This window comes from Anastrepha obliqua, chromosome 1 (assembly GCF_027943255.1).
Source record: "Anastrepha obliqua isolate idAnaObli1 chromosome 1, idAnaObli1_1.0, whole genome shotgun sequence".
Taxonomy (NCBI): domain Eukaryota; kingdom Metazoa; phylum Arthropoda; class Insecta; order Diptera; family Tephritidae; genus Anastrepha; species Anastrepha obliqua.
Genome location: NC_072892.1, coordinates 7,661,392 through 7,686,618, shown reverse-complemented (window position 1 = coordinate 7,686,618; position 25,227 = coordinate 7,661,392). Strand labels below are relative to the sequence as shown.

The window sequence follows — 25,227 nt, the reverse complement described above, 5'->3', positions numbered from 1 at the left end:
AATCACCGTTTTTGAAGCAACGGAACCAATCTCGGCACGTTGTTTCACTTAAAGCAGCATCTCCATAAACTTTTTGTAGCTCTCGTTGCGCTTCAGCCGTCGTTTTTTTCGAAGGAAAGAGGAAAATCAACTCTTCCCGCAAATGACGATTACTCGGCACAAAATCCGACATTTTCACAAAACCAAAAGTATATAAAATCACTAATGTGTCGAAGAAGTTTGCTTACCATATGTCTAAGCTTGGTTTATGACGTTATGTTAGAATCGACTAGAATAAATGAAACTCTTTTGGCTAATAAAAAATATTTCGAAAATAATTGAGGAAGTAAGTTTTTATTATTATCGTATAAAGCATGGTAAACTTGCAGAACTCGTATTTATAAGTGATAAAATTTAACTAGATTTGCAGACTAATAATCAATTTGGGGCTCCACCTTAACAATCTCTGAGCTCTATGCTTACTAGCGGCTCCTTTTCATAAGACAAAGTAACTCTTGGCATAAAGACGATATCCTCATATCTAAAAGTGGTTGAGAATTTCAGACTACGCAGCAAAGTTATCAGGAGCACACGCAATGTGACGTCAGCATAACGAAAACCTACAATATTAAGAGCAATAAATTATTCCACTTAAATTTAAAAAAAAATCCAATAAAATTTAAAGCCACTTCCAGAATTACCTATGCAGTTTCGCGGTCCTTTCGAGAAAGCCATATAGGTACACGGATGACGCTTTGCAATATTCTCGGGCAAAAAGTTATCGGGATTGAAACGTGCTGCCTCGGGACCCCAGAGTTCTTTGCGTCTATGTAGTTCGTAAATTGGTATAATGACCTGCATTTCTTTTGGAAGCGTAAGGCCTGGCCAAAGTTCCGTTTCATTAATTGTCTGCCGGCCGATGTAGGGTATGGGTGGATTCAAACGCAATGACTCTGCTATAACCATATCCAAGTAAGGAAGGTTCTTCAATTCATCATATTCCACTGATGTGATTTTGTCTGGATATACGGAGTAGACTTCTTGAAAAGCTCGTTCTTGAATTTCCGGATGCATTGCCAGCATCACAATTGTTGAGTAGACTGCAAACGCTGAGGTTTCGTAGGACTGAAAATAATTAAATATTGGAATATTTAAAACTTGTCAGGTTGGGTGCTAAATATTTTACACACTTTTTGTCACTACACCTTAAACTAACTATTTACGCGACGGGGAAATAAACAATAAGCATAAGTCAGACATAATGACATCATCGGCCTTAACTACCGCGCTGTTAGCTCTCCTTTTCCAAACTGGACAAAGAAGCAAAGCGAATGGGTCTGGTGGTGAACGAGGTCAAAATGAAGTACCTCCTGTCATCAAACAAGCAGTCGAAGCACTAGCGCATAGGCACCCATGCCACTGTTGACTGTTAAGATTTCGAGATTGTAAGATACTTCGCGTTTCTGGGAACCAGGATTAACACCGATGATAATGTCAGCCTTGAAATCCAACAAAAATCTCTCTTGAGAACAAATGCTTTGGACTAAGTAGGCAATTGAGTAGTAACAACAAAACTAACACTCTACAAGGCTCTCACCACACTTGTCCTAGTGCATGGCGCAAAAGCTTGGACGGTGACAACATCCGATGATGCGTCACTTAGAGTGTTTGAGAGAGAGATTCTGCGACAGCGAATATCACAGGCGATGGAACGATGAACTTTACAACGACATAGACATAACGCAGCGAATAAAGATCCAGCGGCTACGTTGGCTGGGTCATATCATCCGAATGGACACAAACGTTCCCTCTGAAAGTATTCGTGGTGGTACCAGTTTGTGGTAGCAGAGAAAGAGAAGGGCCCGCTCTGCGTTGGAAATATCAGGTGGCGAAAGTCTTGCCTTCACGTGGTGTGACTAACTGACACCGAGGAATGCTGCTGAAATGGCCGTCCTTGGCTGGATATTAATCCGGGTCGTTCAGGTTACGTAGAACCGACTGTCGTGGGAACGTCCATTGCTTATCTGTTTGTCCATATACTCCGGCTGTCTAGTTTACAAGTGTTAAATATGATTGACGTACGTCGCCATTTGCAAAAATTATAAATCTTGCTACAGAGTGATTAATTTTGCACCATCTTGTATTGTTGCAGTGACCGATAGGATTCTGTGTGATTACTATTCAATTCGTCACGCATTCGAAATCCACTGTGGACACGAGAGATCCAAGTGATGGAAGATATTTTTTCTATATTATTAGTAGCTCCCCTCGGCGGCCAAGGGCAAATTTCCGCGAGTATTTCTATCATGAAAAAACTTCTCGCAAACACCAGCTGTCATAGTGAGGCGGCATAAAATCTTTTGGTTGCTACAATTGTAACCCCAAATCGAGCTAAACACATCCCAGTATGTAACTGTCAGCCTCTATTGAAAGTCCAAATTACTTAGTTATTCTAGTTCATAAACTGGTAATTCATCATAAAAGTTTTACTAATTAGTACGAGAGTGACTACAATTGTACCAGTTTCAAATGATCAATTAGAATTGAAGGCGATATTATAGATTTATATAATTCATGCTTACACCTTTTATTGTTTATTTGGCCAAGCTCTCGCTCGTAATGCACGAGCTATTTGTAATGTACGTCTTGATGTTGTTCCATAAATGGAGATACCTGCAGTTTGAAGTCAACTCTGAACGGCAGATGGTTTTTATGAGGAACATTTTCATGGCAGAAATGCACTCAGAGGTTTGCCATTGCCTGAAGAGAGCGACCGCTATTAGGAAAATCATTTTGAAATGGAATGTTTAATGCATGGAAATTGGAGCTTGTCCACTTCCGAATGGTAGTCATGCACCTATCCATTAAACTGTAGAATGCTGATTTAAAGGCTGATATTTCATATGACATCCGTGGAGTTGCAACGGGTAAAGGCTCTAGGTTCCACGTTTCTTTCTAAGCAAACGCAACCGAAACTCTATAAAACAATAATTAGGCCCTGCGTAAGGCGGATGAAGAAAAGCTCTAAATATTCGAGCGAACAATCCTAAGCCATACCCTTAGACCGGTGCGTATAGATCTTCTCAACTACCGCCTACGTTACAGCGATAAATGTTTAACTGAGCTAAATGACTTTCAAAACGTCGTCGAATAAAGCTTCAGCGTCTTAAGTGGGCTGGCCATGTTCTGAGGATGAACCCGAACGATATTGCAAAAAAATATCTTCAATAGTAATCTGTATGTGCCTTATAAAAGCGGTCGCCTAAATAAAACCTAGTTTAACTCAATGAATGACGACGGCAAGACCTTTGGACTGAAAAACTGGAAGATGTATGAAAAGGGAGTCATGACAACGCCAATGAAAAGTACCAGTTGATAGAAGTGAAAAAGAAAGATTGAAGACAAAATTTGTATGTTACTTCAACTGGAAAGCAAACTGGCTGTAAGGTAGGTAGTTCTGAACTAGTAGGTCTGACGGCAGGGTACTAATACTCCATATATATTAGAATGGGTAATATAATACGCGCGCACTTTAAATAGTTTAACAGTCCTCTCTATAAAATATTTTGCCATTCAAATTTCATTTTCTTGTATAGTTTGTTTTACCATTATTGGGCCATTTAACTTCCGAAATTCGGCACCCTTTCCCAAAAATTCCAAAATTGTAAACTTATAATATTTCTAAGCTTTTTAAATTCTTACCGCAGCAATCATTGTGAAACTCTCGATTTCCACATCGTTGGGTGTGAAATGTCCTTGGCGCATAACTCTCAGCATCAAATCAATCACCGTTTGCCTGCCATCTTCGAATTTGTCCTCATCGGATTGACGTGCGAGTGTTTCTTTTATTAACTGCAATTGAAAAAAAAATGCCAAAAAAAAAAAAAAATTAATGGCATTACCAAATACTTTCGCAGTTGATTTAGCAGAGATTTTGAACTACAGTAGGTTCTGTTTTTATGCGGTAGATATGTACGTTCCGCAAGAAACAGCATAAAAAAAAAACAGCATAAAAAAGCTACTAGTTCTATAGTAAAACTATAGATACGTTTCAAATGCTAAAACCGCATAAATCTGAAATAATGTAATAAAATCGCATAAAAAAGGGCACTAGTCCCATATTATTACTATAGATACGTTCCATAGACCGCATGAATCTGAAATAATTAAATAAAATCGCATAAACAAAATATTGTATTTTTGAAAATTATATCTTTATATATCTTCCATACTTGTAGGGTTAGCATTTCTGATGTAATCTGTGATGAGTTTTTGCTTAGCTGGTTTAGAATCATGTTTACATGTACAATTCCCGATAGGTCGACATGCATTTTCTAATTTAAAAAAAAACCGCACTATTTCAAAACCGCATAAAAAAAAGCCGCATAAAAACAGAACCTACTGTATTTTTATTACTTACAGAGCGCACTAATTCTCGTAAATATTTAATTGTTCTATTATAGGTTGGCGTCAGGGTCAGAAAGCCAAGACCCACCGAGGAGTAAACAGAATTATCTGCCATGCGGTGAACTAAGCTGTGTGTTGGTCATAATTTGTGTGAGTGTGTGTGTGTGTAGTACAATAAATTAGGAACTGAGTAAAATTTTTATAATTGGAGGTTAACTTACATGTTAAAGGCATTCATAATCTCGTTGTACTTCTGGGTGCCCTCCTCTATCTTAATACCCATAATAGTTACTGTAAGTTTATGAAATTTGCATAATTTTTTTAGTTCATTGCCAGCTGTATTTTAAACATTAAGTCATATTTTTACTTAAAGCTATTTAATTAATTGGAGAGACATTTATGGAATGCGCCCAGTGATGCAACCACTTCCTAATTTTATGGTAAATAATAACATAGACTAATTTATTATGATATGAAGTCTGTCGTAGACTTTCTCTTGAATATGGGGAAGGTTAAGGGGTTAGCAATTATTACTGTGACGAGAGGATTTGAGTACGATTGGGGTCGTGTGTTGTGCGAAGGGACATATTTTCTTATTTCTTCAATTACTGTAGGGACTTTGAGATCACAATGAATTTGTGTATTTAAATACAATAGGGAGTATTTGAGATCATGCTGAGGGTTTTCGACTGAAATCTTTCAATATTTAAGTTAGCTTCAGTGCCCTAAAGTTGGATACCATATGTCCACATCGGTTTCAAGATAGCTGAGTAAAGGTGTTGTAACCAGTACAGGAGAGATAGGATCCAGCACATATTGCTTATTCTTGGAATACCTGCCAAACTAATAAGGCTCGTTAGCGCCACGCTCACAAATACAGCAAAAGTGATCATTCAAGGGAAGCTCACAGGGTAGTTCCCTATTGAAACAGGTGTAAAACAAGGTGATGCCTTATCAACAGTCATATTCAATTTGATGCTGCACTTTGTCGTAAGGGAAGACAAAAAAGGTGGTACCTTGATAACTAAAACAACCCAAATATGTGCTTATGCAGATGACATCGCTATTCTCTCAAGAAATAGGAATGACTTAAAAGAAATTTTCTTAAAAATTAACAAAATTGCGAACGATATTGGCCTTTTTGTAAACGAGGGCAAAACCAAATATCTGTTGAAATCGAGGCGGTCTGCACAGATGCCAAATTTCCATGTGGGAGCCTATATTTTTGAAGCAGTGCAGCATTTTAAGTACCTAGGAGTTATGTTCGCATGTAGCGGTGATTCAACTTCCGCCGTCAGGGATCGCATCAACGCCACCAACAAAGCGCATTACGCCCATATTAACTTGTTCAAGCCCCGACTTTTGCCTAAAGCTACAAAGTTCACTGGTTGTGAGGTATGGACTCTTAAGGTTGATGATTGTGCTCAGATTGCTCGCATTGAAAGAAGAATTTTAATAAAGATTTTTGGCTCAATAAGAATGGATGATGGTACCTATAGAATCTGATTGAAGTCTGAACTGAACGATCTAACTCAGAACGAGACAGCTGTGCGTTTTGTTAAAGCGCAGCGCATAAGATGGCTAGGCCATATGATCCGTATGCCTGTTGACTGTACCGTGAAGAAAGCCTTGACAGGAAAGCTAATGGGCGTGAAGGCCAAAGGCAGACCGAGGAACCGTTGGATAGACGCAGTGGAACATGATCTTAAGAAGCTGGGAATAAGTAACTACGAAGCAACAGCTCAAGATAGACCGGTTTGGAGAAGCATTTTGAAGGAAGATTTGACGCACCCCGCGTTGTAACGCTATGAAAGATAGAAGAAAGAAAGAACCAGTACAGGCTTCTGCGTTTTATTCCAATAGCCTTCCGTTTAGTGAAAATATGGGTTTTCCATGTAAGTTTGCGGTCAAGATGTATGCCGAGATATTTTGTGAGGTTAGTTTGTGAGTTGATTATAAAGGGGTTTCCAATAACATGTGTTATTGGTGAATGAATTGCGTTATCGAGAGATGATTGACGATTTTTTATGGCCTCAATTGGATGGTATTGATCTGGACAAGCGACGAAACCATTGGTATTTTACGGGAAAAGTTTCCGGACCGTGTTATCTCTCGAAGAGGTGATCACAATTGGCCACCGAGATCTTGTGATTTAACACCTTGTGACTTTTTTCTTTGGGGTCACGTGAAAGAGAAGGTCTACGCCAACAGCGCAGGGTCAATTCAAGACCTCAAAGATGGAATTCGTAGGCTATCGAGTCGAGTGAGGCAAGTAGGTTATGGAAAATTTCATGAGAAGGATATTGTCCTGTAAGCGTGATTGTGGTGGTCATTTGTCTGATGTTATTTTCCACTATACCTTCCTCTTTATAATGAAACAAAAATCCGATCATTTATATTAAAAAATAGCATTTTCCTTTGAATATCAAAATAACACCTCTGTTTGGAAATCCCAGATTGATCTTAGCTGGTGCGCCAGTTTTTCAATTCAGTGTAAAAGTGACTTGGGAAGATTTTGTCTCGTTCGGCTTAATGTGTCAATCTTTCAACCAATGAGTTATTTTACCAAGTCCATTCTGTAGTTTTTGGGAGGTCATATGGGGATGTGAGTCAACAGTGAGTATGGCAGTGTCATCAGCGAAAGTTTCAACTATTGTTTCTTCAGAAGCTGGTAGATCGTAAGTTTATAGCAAGTATAGGATGGGGCCCGTAACACTGCCTGGGAGTACACCAGCTGAACTTTCACTTAGTTCAGACTGATCTTTGCCCCTTTGACAAAGAAATATCGACTTTCGATGTAGGACTTATGGAGTTTTTATTATATCCAATTAAATACAAAAGTAAATGGAACTTAAATAAGTTGAATCAAATTATGATGTGGTCTCGTCGCCAATAAATTTTCATTGAATTTTAAGGTTGACATTATTTGACGAACTGACATAAAATTGATTGAGCAGCGGTGCTGCCACATACTCTCCCACCAGTGATTGCATACAATCACGTTAAGAAAGTCACAAAACGATCGGGTTTTTTTGATACTCGACCTGAGAGTGTTGCAACTTCCGTGGGTGCACTGTTAGAATTAATGTGTTCTTTGGAATTACAATTTACATTTGATGTCTTAATACTATTTTGTATATTACAATTTTCTGTTTATTATCTTCTTTGTTGACATTAATTGCATCATCGTCTATTATTGCGGCTTTCAGTCGGTCCAGAGATACTGTCGATACTTTGCCATTTACCAGAACGTCGAAATGTTTTTCTTTATGTTTCACTACTTTAAATGGGCCATCATAGGGCTGCTTAAATGGTGGTCGCACAGAATCATCGCGAATGAATACATGCGAACAATTCAAAAGTTCTTTTTGCACGTGAAAATTGTTATTTGAATGATTAGACGTGACAATGGGTTTTAATTGATTCATAGTATTTTTAAGATTGTTGACAAAATCTGATGTGTAAACTAGGGGTTTGTCATCAAAGAAATCGCTTGGCAATTTTAGCGTCGTAGCGTAAATTAACTCTGCCGGTGAGGTTTCAAGGTCAGCTTTGAACGTTGATCGAAGACTAAGAAGTATCAGAGGTAATGAATCATACCAACGCTTGTCTTTGTGGCACATGATCGCAGTTTTAAGGGTGCGATGGAAACGTTCAATCATGCCATTAGCTTGTGGATGATAAGCGGTAGTGCGTAAATGCTTGCATCCCAGAAGTCGATTTAACTCCTTGAACAAATTAGATTCGAACTGTCTACCTTGATCAGTGGTAATAAAACTGGGTGTCCCAAAATATTCGACCCAACCATGAATAAGAGCTTCGGCTACAGTTTCAGCCGTCATATTTTCGATGGGAATGGCTACGGGCCAGCGAGAAAAACGATCAATACACGTCAAACAATAACGAACATTGTTGTTGGTAGGGAGTGGTCCAATCAAATCGATGTTGATGTGTCTAAAACGACCATCGGGAACATTGAAATTAACCAGTGCAGCTTTGTTGTGTTTATGAATTTTACTCTTTTGACAAGGTATACATTGCGCTGTCCACTTGGCGACATCAGATTTGACATTTGGCCATATGTAACGTTCAGTTACAAGTTTGATGGTAGCTATTTTACCGGGATGTGACAACCCGTGCACAAGGTTGAAAACTTGTCTACGGAGGTTCTCGACAACAAAAGGTCTAATAACTTTTGTTGAAGTGTCACAATATAAGTGTAGTTGTGAATTGGGTAGAGAGATTCTGCTCAGAGCGAGAGAATGTTTGGATTTTCCATCAAGAATTAGTTGCAGTTCGTGATCATTAATTTGTGACTGTGCAAGAAGGTCGAAAGAAAATTTGTCACAACTGACTTCCTCAATTCTAGATAAGACATCTGCTACTATGTTGTCTTCGCCTGAAAAGTGGCGTATGTCCGTGGTCGTTTGACCAATAAAGTCCAATTGTTGTAATTGGCGTGGCGAAGCTTGTTCGGGTTTTTGAGAAAATGCGAAAATGAGTGGTTTGTGATCAGTGTACACAATGCATTCGCGTCCTTCGATCATAAATCGATGATGTTTAATTGCTTGAAAAATTGCAAGAAGTTCACGATCGTATGTACTGTAACGTTTCTGAGTGTCTGTCATTCGTTTAGAATAAAAACTAAGGGGTTGCAACTGATCGTTTGAAACCTGATGAAGCGCTGCTCCAATGGAAAAATTACTGGCATCGACTAGAAGTACTAATTTCGCGTTTGGAATAGGGTGCGCCAAAAATGCGACATTAGCGATATCAGATTTACACTGTTCGAAAGCGTCAGAGGTTTCATCGGTCCAAATAATTGGGGAAGTATCTTTTTTCTTGTTGCCTTTTATAAGAGATTGAAGTTTGCCTTGAATAAATGCGGCATTTGGCAAAAATCGACGATAGAAATTCAAAAGTGCGATGAAACGTCGGAGTTCGAAGGCTTTTTCAGGTTTTTTGAACGTTTTGATAACTTCAACTTTGTCAGACAGTGGTATGCTTCCGCTTTTTTTGATTAAATGTCCCAAAAAACTTATCTCACTTTTACCGAAGGTGCATTTTGTTAGATTGATTTTAATATTAACTTCACGTAAACGTTCAAAAACTAAGCATATATGATTTTTGTGCTCCTCGGTGTCTCTAGAGGCGATGCAAATATCGTCGATGTAGACTACTACGAAAGGTAAATCATGGAATAAATTATTCATGAAACGTTGAAAAGTTTGAGATGCGTTTCTCAAACCAAATGTCATTACATTGAATTCGAAGAGACCAAAAGGGGTAATAATTGCTGTTTTTTCTTTGTCTTCTTCGACAATTGGAATTTGATTGTAAGCACTTACGAGATCAATCTTTGAGAAAATTTCCTTATTAGCACAAATGTGTGTCACATCTTGAATGTGAGGTAAAGGGTATCGATCAGGCGTGGTGATAGCATTGAGCATGCGATAATCGCCACAAAGGCGCCACTGTCCTGTCTTTTTTTGAACCATATGCAAGGGGCTTGCCCAAGGACTTTTGCTTGGTTGACAAATACCAGCTTTGATCATCAGTTCGAATTCCTTTTTTGCTATTGCTAGCTTTTCTGGATTAAGACGCCGAGCACGGGAGAAGACTGGTTGTCCACTTGTAATAATCTGATGTTTGACTGAACTTTGTTTCAGATTATTACCTTTATTGAAAGTAGGGGGAAGCGTAAGATCTTTGAATTGTTGCAATAAATCGCTAAAAATCGAGTTGTCGTCAATAGTGTTGACTCTTTCATATTGAATTAATTGAGAATTGCATTTGGTGCGTAACTTAGTTTTCGCATCGATTAATTGCTTGTTCTTGATGTCAACTAAGAGGCCAAATTCATTGAGAAAATCTGCACCTAATTTTTGGCTTTGCTACATCGGCGATGAGAAATGACCACGTGAAATTACGTCGAAGTCCAAGGTCGACTGAAGAAGTGAAATAACCGAAAGTAGCTATGGGTGTGCCATTTGCGGCGAAAAGTTTATAGCTATCGGGAATTTTTAATTTATTGAACAAATTTCGAGGTAAAACGGAGAAATCTGCTCCGGTGTCAACTAAGTATTTGCGGCAATTTGAACGATCTGTGACAAATAAGCGGCGAGAATAATTCAGACCCACTTCGTCTACCGCAAATGACGAAGTGGAATTTAGTTTTTTGAATGTTCATCACTTTTATCGTCGGGCTTTTTGAATGCGCATGGCTGTTCACACTTGCGTGCCATGGCCCCAAAACGATTATGAAATCGACAATACGGTCTTTTATTACGAGATTTGGAACGTGAACGACTCGAATTGTGTAATGCTACCGTTAATGAATTGTGCTTCCATTTGTATAAAAAATAAATCCGGTTCTTTCTTAACGAATGTCGGTGCTTTTATTGTAATCCGACTGATTTCTGGTAAAGGCATAGAATTAACAGTACTCACGTATGATGTATTGCTTGACTGTGAAGTCCCGCTCGATTCGCTATCTCCAGGCATGTTGAATGCACGAAGTAGACTTTCCAAAATTTTGTCACGATTCGACTTCCAGACGAAAGATCCCTCAAACAATTTCTGCTAACGATCCTCTTGAAAAAATACGACGAACAAACCCTCGCAAATATCGGCGCGTTGAAACCACGTGGCGGCAATAAGGTCTTCTTTTCCTTAATTGCGTTTATGGATAGCGTGTTAAATTTCGTCCAAAAAAATTGCGAGTGAATTCCGTTGATTATTTAAAAAAATTATTTTTAAACGCCGGGGTCACCAATATGGAGTTTTTATTATATCCAATTAAATACAAAAGTAAATGGAACTTAAATAAGTTGAATCAAATTATGGTGTGGTCTCGTCGCCGGTTGAAAAGAGAATAAATTTTCATTGAATTTTAAGGTTGACATTATTTGACGAACTGACATAAAATTGATTGAGCAGCGGTGCTGCCACAGACTTAATAAATATGTAATAATTTATTGGAAAAGTGTCTTTTATTTTATAGAGTAAGCCATCATGAAAAACGCGGTCAAAGGTTTCAGATATATCGAGAAAAGCCGCTGTGGAATATTTTTTTTTGTTCAAATGCTTTGTGTATGCTGTTTATGAGTCTATGGACTTTTATGATGGTATTGTGTTTTTTTCTGAAACCGAATTTGTGATTTGGAATTATATTTCGTTCATAAATTATAGGCATCATTTTGAGGAAAAGGGATTTATTACTTTAGAGGCAATAGGCTGATGGACCGTTATGATTCGACTTGTGCTTTTCCTTTTACTTTTTCCTGGTTTGAGGATCATTTTTACTTGAGGCACTTTCCATTCAGGTAGAACAAAACCAAATAATGGAAAAGTTTTCTATATATACGTAAGGAAGCAAGTGCTTCTCCTGGGAATTGTTTCAGTACTTCTCCTGTTATGAGGTTTCACCCAGAACCTTCTTTTTTAAAGTTTCTCTATCACTTCTTTAACTTCATTTTTCGAGAATTTTTTATGGATGGGTCCATATGGTGTGTGTGTTCCAAGATATCTTTAACTTTTTGAGCAATGCTTGGAGAGGGTAAAATTTTCTTGGGGTTACAAAAATCGGGTTTAGTCGCGAGCAAATTTATTTACCTTCTCGAGATCTGCTTTAGCCCATTTGTTAGTTTTCATTTTAATGGATGATTGTTCTAGGGTTGACCATTTTAAATTTTTTGTTGCCTTCTATGGACAGTAGTCAGTGCCAAGTTTGTTGAGACAATTCTAGAGCTGAGAGTTGAGTTCTTTTATAGGGAGTTCTTTGCGTAAGTGATGTAGGGGTCTTTTTGTCCTCAGGGTGTCTACTTCTTTGCAATATACTGGTGTACTAATAAATATGTATTTAAGTGAGTGTTGCTTTAAATGGGCTTGTTGTTATTGCCATTTTTTGTTCTGTAACTTTCACAGTATATTTTGTAATTACCAAATTTTTTGTTCGGGCGTCAATCAAGCTGGGTCTGGTTGATTGGTTTCATCAATTGAAGATTTTGTGAAATTTTCTTAAAGCGTTAGAATAATTCTTCAGTATTGATAGCCTTATTTGCTTAAGTGTGTAATCGTTGTACCTATCACTTCAATTTGATTAACCTTGGCAATGCAAAACTTAAGACCTCTTTCAACCATAAGGGCATGGAAGGGAACGAGATAGTAGTCGATATAGCAAACTTTGTCAACGAAACATCAAAGCCCATACGAATATTTTACAACAAACTAGACGAAAACATACTCAGAAAATTCAAGACAATCTATAGAGAATCAGCTTTGCAGATGCCCTGTGTTATTCAAAACACTCTTAAAATATTTGGGGGCAGCACAGTTTGAAGGATTCGAAGACATTTCAGCAGTGGGTTGCACTATTTCAATACGCTTAACTAATGAACTCCATCTGGTATCGCTATGGACCGAATCGGTCTATGCGTGACTGCAAGTGAACCAGTTCAAGCTAACCTAACATAACCTACCTATCAAGTCGGAAAGCCCTTATTTTCACTAGAAGTCTCTAATTGACATGAGGTATTATGGAACTCGTATTTTGTTGAACTTAGTTGAGGTTTTGTAGGGGAAAAATCAGAGACAATTATGTCCTAACTGTCTCCCACGATTTCTTGGGAAAACAAGTAGGTCTGCCACCCACCGTAGCTGAATAAGTTGGTGCGTGACTTGGAAGTGCCCGAGTATGAAACAGCAAAATGATGGAAAAAGGTTCCTTATAGCGGTCGGCCTTCGGCAGGTAATGGCAGCCTGCGAGTGTATTTTTGCCATGAAAAAGCTCCTCATAAAAAACCATCTGTCGTTCGGAGGCGGCTTAAAACTGTAGGTTCCTCCATTTGTGAAATAAAAACTTCAAGAGACGCACACAACAAATAGTACGAGGAGCTCGTTAAAATACCGAATAAATAGTTTACTCCCGAATTATATAAATATATAAAGGGTGGTTAAATTTCAAGGGCCCATGTTGAATGTGAACCACACCTGAACGTCAACGACACCGTCGGACTTCTTTCTTTGGGGTTATTTGAAAGAGCTAAAGAATGAGATAATTCGGCACATCGGTGTGCCGCCGAGGCCGCGGCAGTCATTTGCCAATATTTTATTCCATGCGTAATTGAGCCATACCAATATTATCATAACAAAGAGAAATGACAATAATTTTCTAAAAAAATTGTATTTGATTCAAAATCAACACCGGCCCTTGAAGCTTAACCACCCTTTATATATTTATCCTCATGGTTGGTCCTCCTGTTGGTCTCACCTATATAAAAAGAAATTTTCAGGTACGTTTGAATTTATTAAACTAAAATCTTGTGATGCTCAAAGTTGAGCTAGAATACCCTTCACTTTCTCCAGTCACGCTGTTTATTTTAAAGCACAGGTACTGATCGATCCCATAGAGACCTGGATCTTTTTAGAATCCCGATATAACCGACTACGCGAATGAATATTGTTTTCAAAGTGAACAAAAAAAGGAGAAGGTTTGGGTAATCCCACTTAAAAAATGAGGTCTTTTTAAACGGTTTCTTTCCATGCGCCCAAATTTTTGACAGATTTTTTGGAACTGTGCGTCGCTTGCGTGAAGCTATGCGCAAGACCACGGCTACCTCTTTGGCTAGACAACTCTTGTCCAAAACCGGAACCTATCCCTATGTAATTGCGAAGCCGTAGACTTTTTTTCATTGAGCTGCCTCCGCGTGAATTCTGCCTATTCAGTAAACTAGGAGGCCACTCACAGAGAGGGGATTCAACACGAATAACTGCCTGAGAATTTGAAAAGACAAAAAAAAAACGTTGGCAATAATAAAGTGCTTGCTCAGTAAACAGTTTCTCAATCCCGCTTGAAAAATCGACTCCTTAGCAAGTCAGTGGGTTGCTTGCTAACTCTAGAAATTTTGAATATAAGTGGAGGGAAAGTAAAATTTAAATAGGAAAGTCATTTCGCTGGTGCCACCTCTGACTGCGCGAATTTGAGTAGCCGCTTTCGCATCACATACAAGTAAGTTAAATTTAAACAAGTGGCCAATAGGCTATGCACGTGTATAAGAATTTTTGAAATGAACCTTTTCGCTCAAAGGTTTTTAACGGTCCAAGTATAGCGTCACTTGTTCTGTTTTACGGTCTATATTCTCATTGGAATGCATGTTTGTATGTTGTCTGTTTTCTTTAGCTTTAAAGTCATATAGTTCTATTTTAAATATTTACTATTTACTTATTCATGGTAGGTGACAAAATTAGCTTTAATTAATGAGTCGTTATGAGATAATCAATAGAGCAAATATAAAACAATAACTGATGCCTCTTTAAATACCAACAAATAAGACAATCGATACATTTAGTTAGCGTTACTTATCGAGCTGAAATATTTTGTGGTCAACAGAATTGTTGCTCTGGTTGTTGTGTAATTTGAGTCGAATATTTATATATATGGTATGTACTTGGTCCCCTTGCCTATTTCTAATTGTTGTAAATGATATTACTAAAGAGCTGCATTGAGGTGAAAAGAAGGCGTTTTTACCGGAACCTTGAAGACCTTGCCTATGTTGACGATATCTGCCTTCTCTCTGTCAAACACGCCGAAATTAAATTGGTGATTTATTCTCAACATCATTGAGTGCAGGTTTGACAATAAAACACGAGAAAACGAAAGCTATGGAAATGCGGTCTACGAACAACTGCCCGTTTATCTTAAATGATGATCTAATTGAGAACGTCGACACTTTCGTTTACTTGGGTAGAATCACTGCCGCTGAATATAGTGCGAAACTAGACGTTATCTCCCAAATAAAACGAACATCGTGTATGCACAGCTCCTATTTGGTCATCGAGTATTTTCAGCGCGCGTGCAAAACTCCAAACTTTCAAGTCTTATATTCTATCGTTTCTCGTGTATAGATTGAAACTATTAGAAAAACTTGTTCTATCATTTGTTGTTTCAGGCATGAAGATTCGAACCAACGCACCAACCCATTGGGCTTCGGCGGCCGAATTCTGCACGATCACCTTGTGGTAAAGAAAATGGGTCCGCGTTGGATTCCACATAATTCCAAAAACGCCCTGGAAAAGCGACTAGGCAAAGGGCTTTATCTTGAAGAACATTTTGAAAAAGAATAAAACCATTTTCAACCAGAAATGCTTTCATTTAGCTTTTGTGAGCCCAAACTTATAAATAGCAACCAGCGTATTTTGAGGAGAACGCATTAGGTTTCAAGGGCTAAACAGAGATTTATGAGTAAAGTCTGCTTTCGCGTATTTCACGAGGCAGCTGAAGCTTTTCATCTGCATTAGGTGGTGGTTGAACTCCGCTGGTGACATTGAGGGGCGACCGTTCATAAAGGTGATGAGAGACTCCCGATGAATTTCGCTTATGAAATTTTTCTGTCCTGGCGGCTCCAGTGGATATTGAATGTGATCATAGATCTCGTCAGTCAAGTCTTAGTAATGTGCCTAGGAGGTTATTGCAAAGTGTTCCTACGGTAGTAGCCCAACAAAACGAAATTATGAAAATGGGCAATCTTTAAGACCAACATATCGCAAAATTCTAGATTTTTTGTTGGAAATAATCATCCGAACGAGTCGATAATTCAAAGGTTGGTGAAACAATTCCAAGAAACTGGTTCTGTTGCGGATAGAAAAAGGACTGAAAGACCAAAAACTGGATGTTCTGTTGAGAATATTGCTGCTGTAGCGCAATCGATATCTCGACGTTCTCAACAATTACGCATTCATTAATCGACTATTTGGCGGATGTTATAAAAATATTTGCATTTGCATCCATACAAAATTCAATTAACACAATAATTGAAACCAACAAATGATTATCAACGCAGAAATGTCGTGAATTGGTTTTCAAGATCAATCTTTTGAGATGAAGCTCATTTGACACTGGATAGATTTGTCGAAAAACAAAATTGCTACATCTGGGGAGAATAAGCTTCTCGAATAATGCCAGAAAATTAGTTACAATAAAAAAAAATGTACTGTTTGGTGTAGTTTTTGGGCTGTTGGAATAATGGGCCCGATTTCTCGTTCCAAAGATGAAAATGAAAGAGCTGCTATTGTCAGTGGACATCACTGTAGACAGCCAATTGAATATCTTTGAAGAAATAGTCTATGTCTATCTTTATTTCAACTGGACAGAGCCACAAGTCGTACAACACTTGAAAATGTTGCTTTCTTGCGATCATAGTTTTTCGGTCGACTAAATTCACAAAATAGCGACACAAACTGGCCACGTAGATATTGCGATCTAACTCCACTGGACTACGTTTTGTGCGGCTTTTTGAAAAGTAAAATCCATATAAATAAGCGAACAAAGTTCTAGGTGTCAATTTCGCATCGATTCAACTATAGATTGACGACTTCATGGGGTTTACCCATAGAGGACGTTGATCTGGGTTGAACTCGTACAGAGTAGCCAAGTGCTTTGTGAAAGAACCAAACAGGAAAATAGCGACCTTTCTCGTAAAACTCAGCAGAAAGGACCTTGGAGTACTGGGGGGCACAACGTCTGTGGTCAGCATATGGCTACCATGGGGGTTGTAGACAGCCCAATATGTCTATCCTGTCTTCAAAATGACGACACTGCAGAGCATTTTCTCTGTAGTGGTCCTGCATTTTCCGGATCTCTTAAGATTCATCAATGAATCCAAGAGATTTGTGGAAGAGTGACCTCAAACTAATTTATCCGTCTTACCACCCACTTTTTATCTTTCCTATCTCTATTCTTTCTACTAAAATCTATTCGGGTGTAGTACAATGCTCTACTGACTGAGTGCTAGGACTTGTCCAACCCCTAACAAATCTAATCTAATCTAAGCCAACAAAGAATCCAGAGCTGATCCGATCCCACTTTTGAATCGAGATTGCTGAACACAATGCGATATTGTATGAGTGGCTGCTCGAAAATTTAAATTGTCATGGGACAGCCTGTCGGTGCGCTCATGATGGATATTTAAACAATGTATTTTTTAGATATAATTGTTAAGATCCGTATTTTGAGTAAAAATAGTGTAGACCTAACGTTAGTGAAGAATTCATTCTGATTGCCTTATATCATATATTGGGCTGTTGTGTTAAACTCTTCCTTTGGCTTAACTTGACACAGATCACAAGAATAAAAAAACTGAAGCTATACTCACAAATGCTCAACTGTAAGCCCATTGCTTTGATAATTCCATAGACATCTTTTTCACCGTGTCCAGCCAAGTCGCTTAACTTCCGCAAGACATTCTTTGCATTATCGTTGAAAAACGGGAAAAAACTTAAGATGTTATTGTGGCTTAAGAATGGAGTGATAGCTTTGCGATCAGGCTTCCATTTTTTCACTGCACTTTCGAGAAAATACAAAACAAAAAAACAAAAAACACTTCAAAAATGTTTTTATTCATAGCATTGTTTCTTCATCACCTGGATTCACGATGAGCCCATTAATTACACCATTATGGAAGTGGGCGTACAAATCTCTGGCTTTGTTGAGAAACTCCGGTGAAGTTGTGACATGTTTGATCACTTCGGGATCGATGGTAATAACAATGGGAGTGTTGGCAACCCACACGCAAGCGGTTAAACTTTTTATTTTATCGAAACCACGACTGGCATTTTTATAAACCTCTGCAATTTTATTGAAATTAATGATTTTACACCAACCCCACCAGAAACTGCACCACCGACACACTTTTCACAGCACTTACTGGTTAAATCCAAAAACTCGTATGCGATGCCAATGAAAGGTATTCCATAACGCGTTGGTATTTTGGAGGTTATATGTCGAAAGGATCTTCGTTTCTTATACAACGACCAACTGGCATAAAGAAATAGAATCGCAACGGCAAGGATTACCGAATTCAATGAAATTAAGATACTCATATTCCCGATGAGGGCCGTAAGCGCGAACAACGAAAGTAAGCAAATGCGTTCAACTAAAGCGATAAGTGATAAGTGCATTAACTTTTATATGCTTTTAATATATTTCTTTTTCTATTGCTTTTTTATTATCTGATATATCGCTAAGCATTGATCGGCAAGCGGTAAAATCGGATATGCAAACGATTAAAGCGAAAACATTGCAAACGGAAGAAATTAGGTTTTGCATTTATGTAGTTGCGCTTATGTGTGTGTATGTATGATATTCACACATATTTAACTGCGAGCAAACATACACACACGCGTTCATATAGATGCTTACCCACACAGACCGATTTAGAAATTCATTAGAGAGGGATTTGACTTAGTTTAAAATTTCTCAAAAGCAGGGTTATTTATTCGAGGTATGGGTAGAATTTTTATCAAATTGAAAATAAAAATACAGTACAGCCACTTATCGGATGAAGCAAGTCCAGAGGGGGTGCTTTGCTTGCATTCCATCCGCTAAGCTGTGTCTCACAACACTTCCTTTCGCACACTTTGACTTCCGGAACCCAGAGATCCAGTACAGATTGATGCTGTGTTGACCAAGAGACTGTAGGAATTTTCCAAAACCTTTACCAATTTTCTCGATCAGCATAACTGACCTCTGCACACTAATCGTAGTCTGGTCAGGACTGATAGGATACCATGTGATGCTAAATTGTGAGAGAAAAAGTTATTTGATAGTTTTGTATTTGGCGCATCCAAATATACGTCACAGCGTTCCAAAATTAAGGTAAAAATATTAAATATAAAAATTCATTACATTCTTTAATGCCACTACGAGCACAGTGAAAAGTCGGAGTAATACACTACCGAATGCTGTAGCGAAGGGGTGATTTCAATTACTCGGTTCTGATGGGTCTGTCGTCGAAAATGTGGTTAAAATCAAAGAAATCGAAGAGACCACACAGGACTTGAAAACTAGTCAGACATTTTTTTTACATCAGTTATTTATTTTTAATCAAAATCCAAGATGATTACAGAATATAAAATAGATACATAGATACAAAAAAGACCTTATGAAAAGAGTGTTATAAGCAACTTCTTAAAAGTAGACTTAGTGTAAGAAAAATCAAAGTCTAAGGAAGAAGAATAAGCAATAAATTGAGCTAGCGTCCTCCTAAAAGGAGCACTTGTCCCATAAACTGTTTTAGCAATACCCAGAAAAAACAGTTCATTATGATGGAAAATGCGTAAGGGAACATTAAAATAAATTTCATTGAGTGGGCAATCTATGTCCTGAGCCCGCACATAGACATTGAAGACAAAACACGTCGGAAACAGAACACGCCTAGACTCTAAAGTTATGATAGACCAGGTTTATTAGTAGGCAATGAGAGCGATAGGACGAAATGGGATCAACGAATTTTATCGACGCAAAGCAAGGCGCAAAAAAGCTCTCTGAATAGACGTTAATCTCTTAATTTAGACTGCATTAAACGGTATCCAGGCGAATACCGCGCATTGGCGATTATCGCACCTGGACCGAACTAAGGACGAGTACAGAAGTTTAAGAGTATAGGGATCAGAGAACGAAGAACTATTTCGACGAATCAAGGCCAACATTACGAACGATTTAAAACAATATAATTTGTGCGAGTAATGAAGCTGGAGATCAAACGGAGAATAACTTTTGCTAACAGGTGTTACTTTGGGCTCAGTAGGCCACTGGCAAGTAGAGCTCTCTCTTGAAAGACTAAACTGGCACTCTACAAAACGCTCATCATTCCCGTCCTAATATATGGCGCAGAAGCATGGACGATGTCAACAGCGTATGAAAAAGTTTTGGGAGACTTCGCGAGAAAAATTCTACGTAAGATCATTGGCCCCTTCCGCGTTAGGTGGAACAGCGAGTTGTATGAGCTATATAGGGACATGGCCATGTCACCCGTATGAAAGAAGACGCTCCAGCAAAGTGATTTTACGATACGGTACCCCAAAGGAAGGCGTGGTTGAGATGTAGAAAAATGTGGGAACAATATTGAAAACTTTCGTATAAGAAGTTTAGTGACATTTACTAAGCTGAGGAACAAACGAGTACGCACACACCAACTATGGGGTTTTCCAATAACAGGTGTTAATGGTGAATGGATTGCGCTATCGAGAGATGACTAACGATTTTTATGGTCGGAATTGGATGGAATTGATCTGGATAACGTTTATTTTCAACAAGACGGCGCTACGTGCCACACAAGCAACGAAACTATTGATCTTTTACGAGATCTTGTGATTTAACATCTTGTGACTTTTTTCTTTGGGGCCACGTGAAAGAGAAGCTCTACGCCAACAGCTCAGGGTCGATTCAAAACCTCAAAGATGATATTCGTGAGGCTATCGAGGCCATAGGGCAACCACTTTGCAATGCGGTTATGGCAAATTTCATGAAAAGGATATTGCCCTGTAAGCGTGGTCGTGGCGGTCATTTGCCTGATGTTATCTTCCACTATTAACGGCATACCTTCCTCTTTATAATGAAATAAACATCCGATCATTTATATTAAAAAATGGCATTTTTCGTTGAATATCAAAATAACACCTCTTATTAAAAAACCCTTTATTACAGACAAAACACGTCGGCAAGAGAACACAGTCTAGGTGTTAAGGTTATCACAGACCAACTAAGCAACGAGAGCGATAGGAAGAAACATCGACGATCTCAACAGCGGGTGAAAAAGTTTTGGGAGCCTTCGAGAGAGAAATTCTACGTAAAGTCTTTGGCCCCCTCCGCGTTAGTGAGGAGTACCGCGTACGGTGTAACGGCGAGTTGTATGAGCTATATGGGGACATGGACATAGTTGAGCATGTAAAAATACAGCGATTAGGCTGGCTTGTCCATGTCACCCGTATGAAAGAAGACGCTCCAGCAAGATGAATTTCTGACACGGTACCCCAAAAAGGAAGGCGTGGAAGCGGAAACCCACATCTTCGTTGGAAGGCCCAAGTGCTGCAGGACCTGTCTTCACTCGAAATTTCCAACTGGCACCAACGAGTGCAGGACAGAAACAGCTGGCGCGCCAATTAGGATTCGGCCAAAACTGGCACACGGTTGTAGCGCCACATAAGTAAGTAAGTAAGATGAAGTTGAGCTTTGAGTCAAAATAGACAACCAGGCCTTTTAATTCAGTCTTTAGCGGCGAGTTTGAGATGTAGTAAAATGTTGGAACAATATTGAAAACTCTCGTATAAGAAGTTTCGAGACAGTAAGTAAGTTGAGGAACAAACGAGTACGGGGAATGGCTAAGTCTTCTGGACATTTCATTTCATATTAGATTTTCAGATCATCTGCATATAGAAGAAAATTTCACTTGCAAAAACAAAAGGAAATATCGTTAATGAATAATAAATAATAATAATAAATAATAATTTGGGGAACACCAGAGGAAGCAACAAAATAATAAGATGGTACATTATGTAGTGGACCTATTATCAAGATCAGAAGTTATCTACTTTAGAAAATGAGAGGGAAAACCGGGATGAGCTATTAGTGGAAATTAAGTATCGAGCACTTCTTACTTCGCCATTCGCCAAAGCCATTATATGCTGAGCAACCTTTTTCTTTTAACTTTTTTTGGAGCTTTGTATTCTAAAGACTCAATCGATCCACCATGGAAGTCTCGGTTCTTCGTAGTCTTCTGGAATTATTGAAGTGAGTTTTAGGTGATTCATTTTTTTTAGCAGACCGGCTGTGATTAAGATTCTGGACTTTTCTTTAATTTTAAGTATGAAATTTGCTTGGTGACATTATCAATGGGAAAATTTTCAATTTCAGAAAATGCTTGGACAGTGGGAGGAGGCAAGAAACTGCTTTATTTTTCATATGGTTCAAAGATGTTTTGAAGGTGTTGTGTCAAGTGCTCGATTACCATTAAGATGTTTGATTGGGGTATTATGCAAGACTGGTCGTTTCATACAAGCCATAGTTTTTTAAAGTGAGTAATCCGAAGTTTTCTGCGCAGATAAGTTTTGCAGTTTTATATTTAATGCTTTATTTTGGTGCTATAACTTTCATATCACCATTTGGGTCAACCTGTTTAACTCAGTTTTAAGAGATGGGGACCTGATTCTGCGTCAACTTTTTCTGATTTGTCTTTTATTACTGAAGATACATCTACTGGATATCTGTGTTAATAAATTTTTGGAATTAATGCAGTTAGTGGAGTACTCAATCATGCAGCTTCTTAAATGTGTGTTGCCAGCTTAGCTGTTTCGTCCTCAATTTCATCGAGATTGCTGATTTTGTTTGAAGTGCTCATATTCAGATAACCAATTTGCTTTATCCAGCTTTGCTGTTATCCACAGTTGAAATTCTTCACGTTAAAATCGCCACCAATAATGAATCTTCCTTTGTGTGTTTGTGGAATAGCTCAGAGTAGTCTGTGCACTTTATGTTGCCTCTTGGTGGAATATGTACAGTGACTGTTAGATCATGATGTGGCTTGAAACTCTGGTGTGCAAACTTTTTCTTCTTCTGTTGCTCAATTGTTTATTTTATGATAATGGCACTACGGCCTCTTGCATTATTAAAGGGATGATTTGAGCAATATGTACATATTAAAACCTTTGAAGTTGGGTAGTTCAGTGAGTTTCAGATATAAAACAAACATCAATTTTCTACTCTGTAAGTAAGAGCTCGAGCTCATTTTTATGTTTAATGCTCGCTCCTCATCCGAACAAAAAAAAATCGAAATTACTTCGGTTCGAAATTATCTCAATTTTTTTTATTATTTATGTAGATTAAATATTCGAAAATATCGTCCCCAAACGATTTTTCGAAATTCCGAATATTAACGTAGATATACCCCTTTTAGTGATCCAACCTCCACAGCGACATATATTTTTTGGAAGACCGGTTTTTGAAGGCTGACAACTTTTTCAACAAATCTCATGTGGCCCAAAAAAAATTTTGTGTTTTTAACAGTAGATCAAGAATTAAAATACTGTAAACAAAGATAAAAGATCCTTTCCGTTTTACATGCTTTTAAAGAAACACCCAAAAAACATGATTTCAAATGAGGTAAGGGCCTTAATGACGCTGAATATTGTATGCAAACTGAATTCTCAAAAATAACGCTAGTTGTGAGCGATTTCAAACTCATATTTTATTTTGCTAGAATTGAATGGGCTACAAAACTGCATACCCAGAAGATTACTAAACTTGCCGATTAAAGTTCGAGCGCAATTTTTTGAAATTTGTTAAATTTTAATGAAACTTGTTCCATCTTTGGGAATTTTGTACAAGGCTTGGAATTTTGATTAGGAATATTATTTCATACTGTGTTTTTGGTATGCAATGAACTTCTTTTTAATAAAAAAGTAACGTATTAAATTTACAATGAAAAATCTTGCGAATATTGCAAACAAATGTTGTGTATGACCAGACCTATGTCATCTCAAAAGTACATAAGTACATGTTTTAATTCTATTTTGTAATACCAGTTGAAATTCCTAACTGCACACTTTCGCAAAACAATAATGCTTTTGTTTTATTCAAAGTCAAGCACACTTATGGCCCTTGAAATGGATACTGAAATAGACTATTAAATAGGTGTTAGCTGTTATAAAATAATTTTAGCGAATAGTATTTATGAATTTTCCACATATAGTTAATTATCATATAATTTTGTATTTGTAAGAAATACATTTTCTGCACTGATATAATTTTCGCCGTTAAGTGTTGTTTTCCGGAATACATTGTTTTCTGACTGTTGTGAGAGAGAAATGTGTTTTTTCTGATTACCTGGTATAAGCGTCATTTATTAATGACTTTGTTTTTACTTGAGCTCTAAGTAGCTGGAAGAGAGAAATACTTTTTCGCACTTCAGTTGGCTTTTTCAACTTTGGTTTGCATTTCAAAGGTTAATAGGCGTATTTCTAAGCAAGACATTTTAAATTTTAGTATGAGAAGCTAAATAGGCTCTAAACCATTGCAGTGCGAGATATCACTTAGACTAAAAGCTCCGGCATCGTTTTTTCGTGTTTTTTTTATGTACATCGCATGATATTTTGACACTGAAAGCTTTTCGAGCTGAAAAAAGTAGCAAAAACTCATTACCATACATAAGCTGAATGAAAAAAATCGCTTTATGATTCAAGTATACTTTGAGTATTAATTATTTTCAACGAAGCAGTGCCTTGTATGTGCGAGTAATGGGAAATTTGTGAGGAAAGTTCGAAAGGTTGGTATGCGAACTTTGCTTTCAGCTTTCAGATGTCGCTAACTTACATACAAGTCGTTCAACAATCGCGTTTCCGCGCAGTAGATTCCATAATTGTGTAATCAGCTGTTTTGGAGAAGTCAGGTGACCGCCACAGATCAGCTATTTGATATCGTTCGCTTTTTTTGTGGAGGGCCTATAACGATTCGATTTTGTGCAGAATAGTGGAAGAGGATTATCGCTTGATTGCATTTGAATTTGTTGCATGAACTAATATGACAACTAGTTTACTTACGCAGCCACAAAGTCGGGAAGAGTGCGTGAAATAACATAGCCTTCAGATGGAAATAAAACAAAAACGTTGATAAATATTAAAAGTTTAAAATTTATATAAAGGTTCAACTACTCAATGGGTTAAGTTGAATAATTTCTGCGTATAACACCTCTCCATCAAAACCAACATGCGTACAGAGTAGGAATGTCTACGGACATTGCGCTATATCGGCTATGTACGGAGACCTAGAGTACCTTTGACTGTGAGGAAACAGTTCTTTATACTTTCCTCAACATCGAGGGACCTTTCGACAATGCCTCTCACTCAGGGTTATGTCGCGCACTAGTACTGTGTGTGGCGTACGTCCTCATGCTTTTCCACGGCTGGCGGGACCCACAGTTTTATTCCGCCTCCGAAAGGCAGATGATTTTTTATGAAGAGCGTTTTCATGCTTACAAAATCGAAACTTTAAGAGAAATGTTTATGATAAGG

The 25,227-nt window shown here is 38.0% G+C and overlaps 1 protein-coding gene across 1 annotated transcript; it reads right to left on the bottom strand.

Annotated features, from left to right (window-relative positions):
• Positions 1 to 314: 314 nt before the first annotated feature.
• Positions 315 to 18,329, bottom strand: LOC129249998 (probable cytochrome P450 313a4). Its single transcript, XM_054889649.1, has 8 exons — positions 18,090 to 18,329; positions 17,806 to 18,009; positions 17,538 to 17,723; positions 4,608 to 4,677; positions 4,400 to 4,514; positions 3,682 to 3,831; positions 681 to 1,104; positions 315 to 599 (listed from the first exon to the last, which is right to left on the bottom strand). The coding sequence occupies exons 1-8, from the start codon at positions 18,262 to 18,264 to the stop codon at positions 436 to 438; spliced, it is 1,488 nt and encodes a 495-aa protein (XP_054745624.1). The 5' UTR covers positions 18,265 to 18,329; the 3' UTR covers positions 315 to 435.
• Positions 18,330 to 25,227: the final 6,898 nt, after the last annotated feature.

Coding starts and splice junctions, on each gene's coding strand:
- LOC129249998 (XM_054889649.1), bottom strand. CDS start 18,264: ATGAGTATCTTAATTTCATTGAATTCGGTAATCCTTGCCGTTGCGATT. Junction 1,105..3,681: donor GTTTCACAATGATTGCTGCG/GTAAGAATTTAA, acceptor AATTATTTTCAG/TCCTACGAAACCTCAGCGTT. Junction 600..680: donor AGGACCGCGAAACTGCATAG/GTAATTCTGGAA, acceptor TTAATATTGTAG/GTTTTCGTTATGCTGACGTC.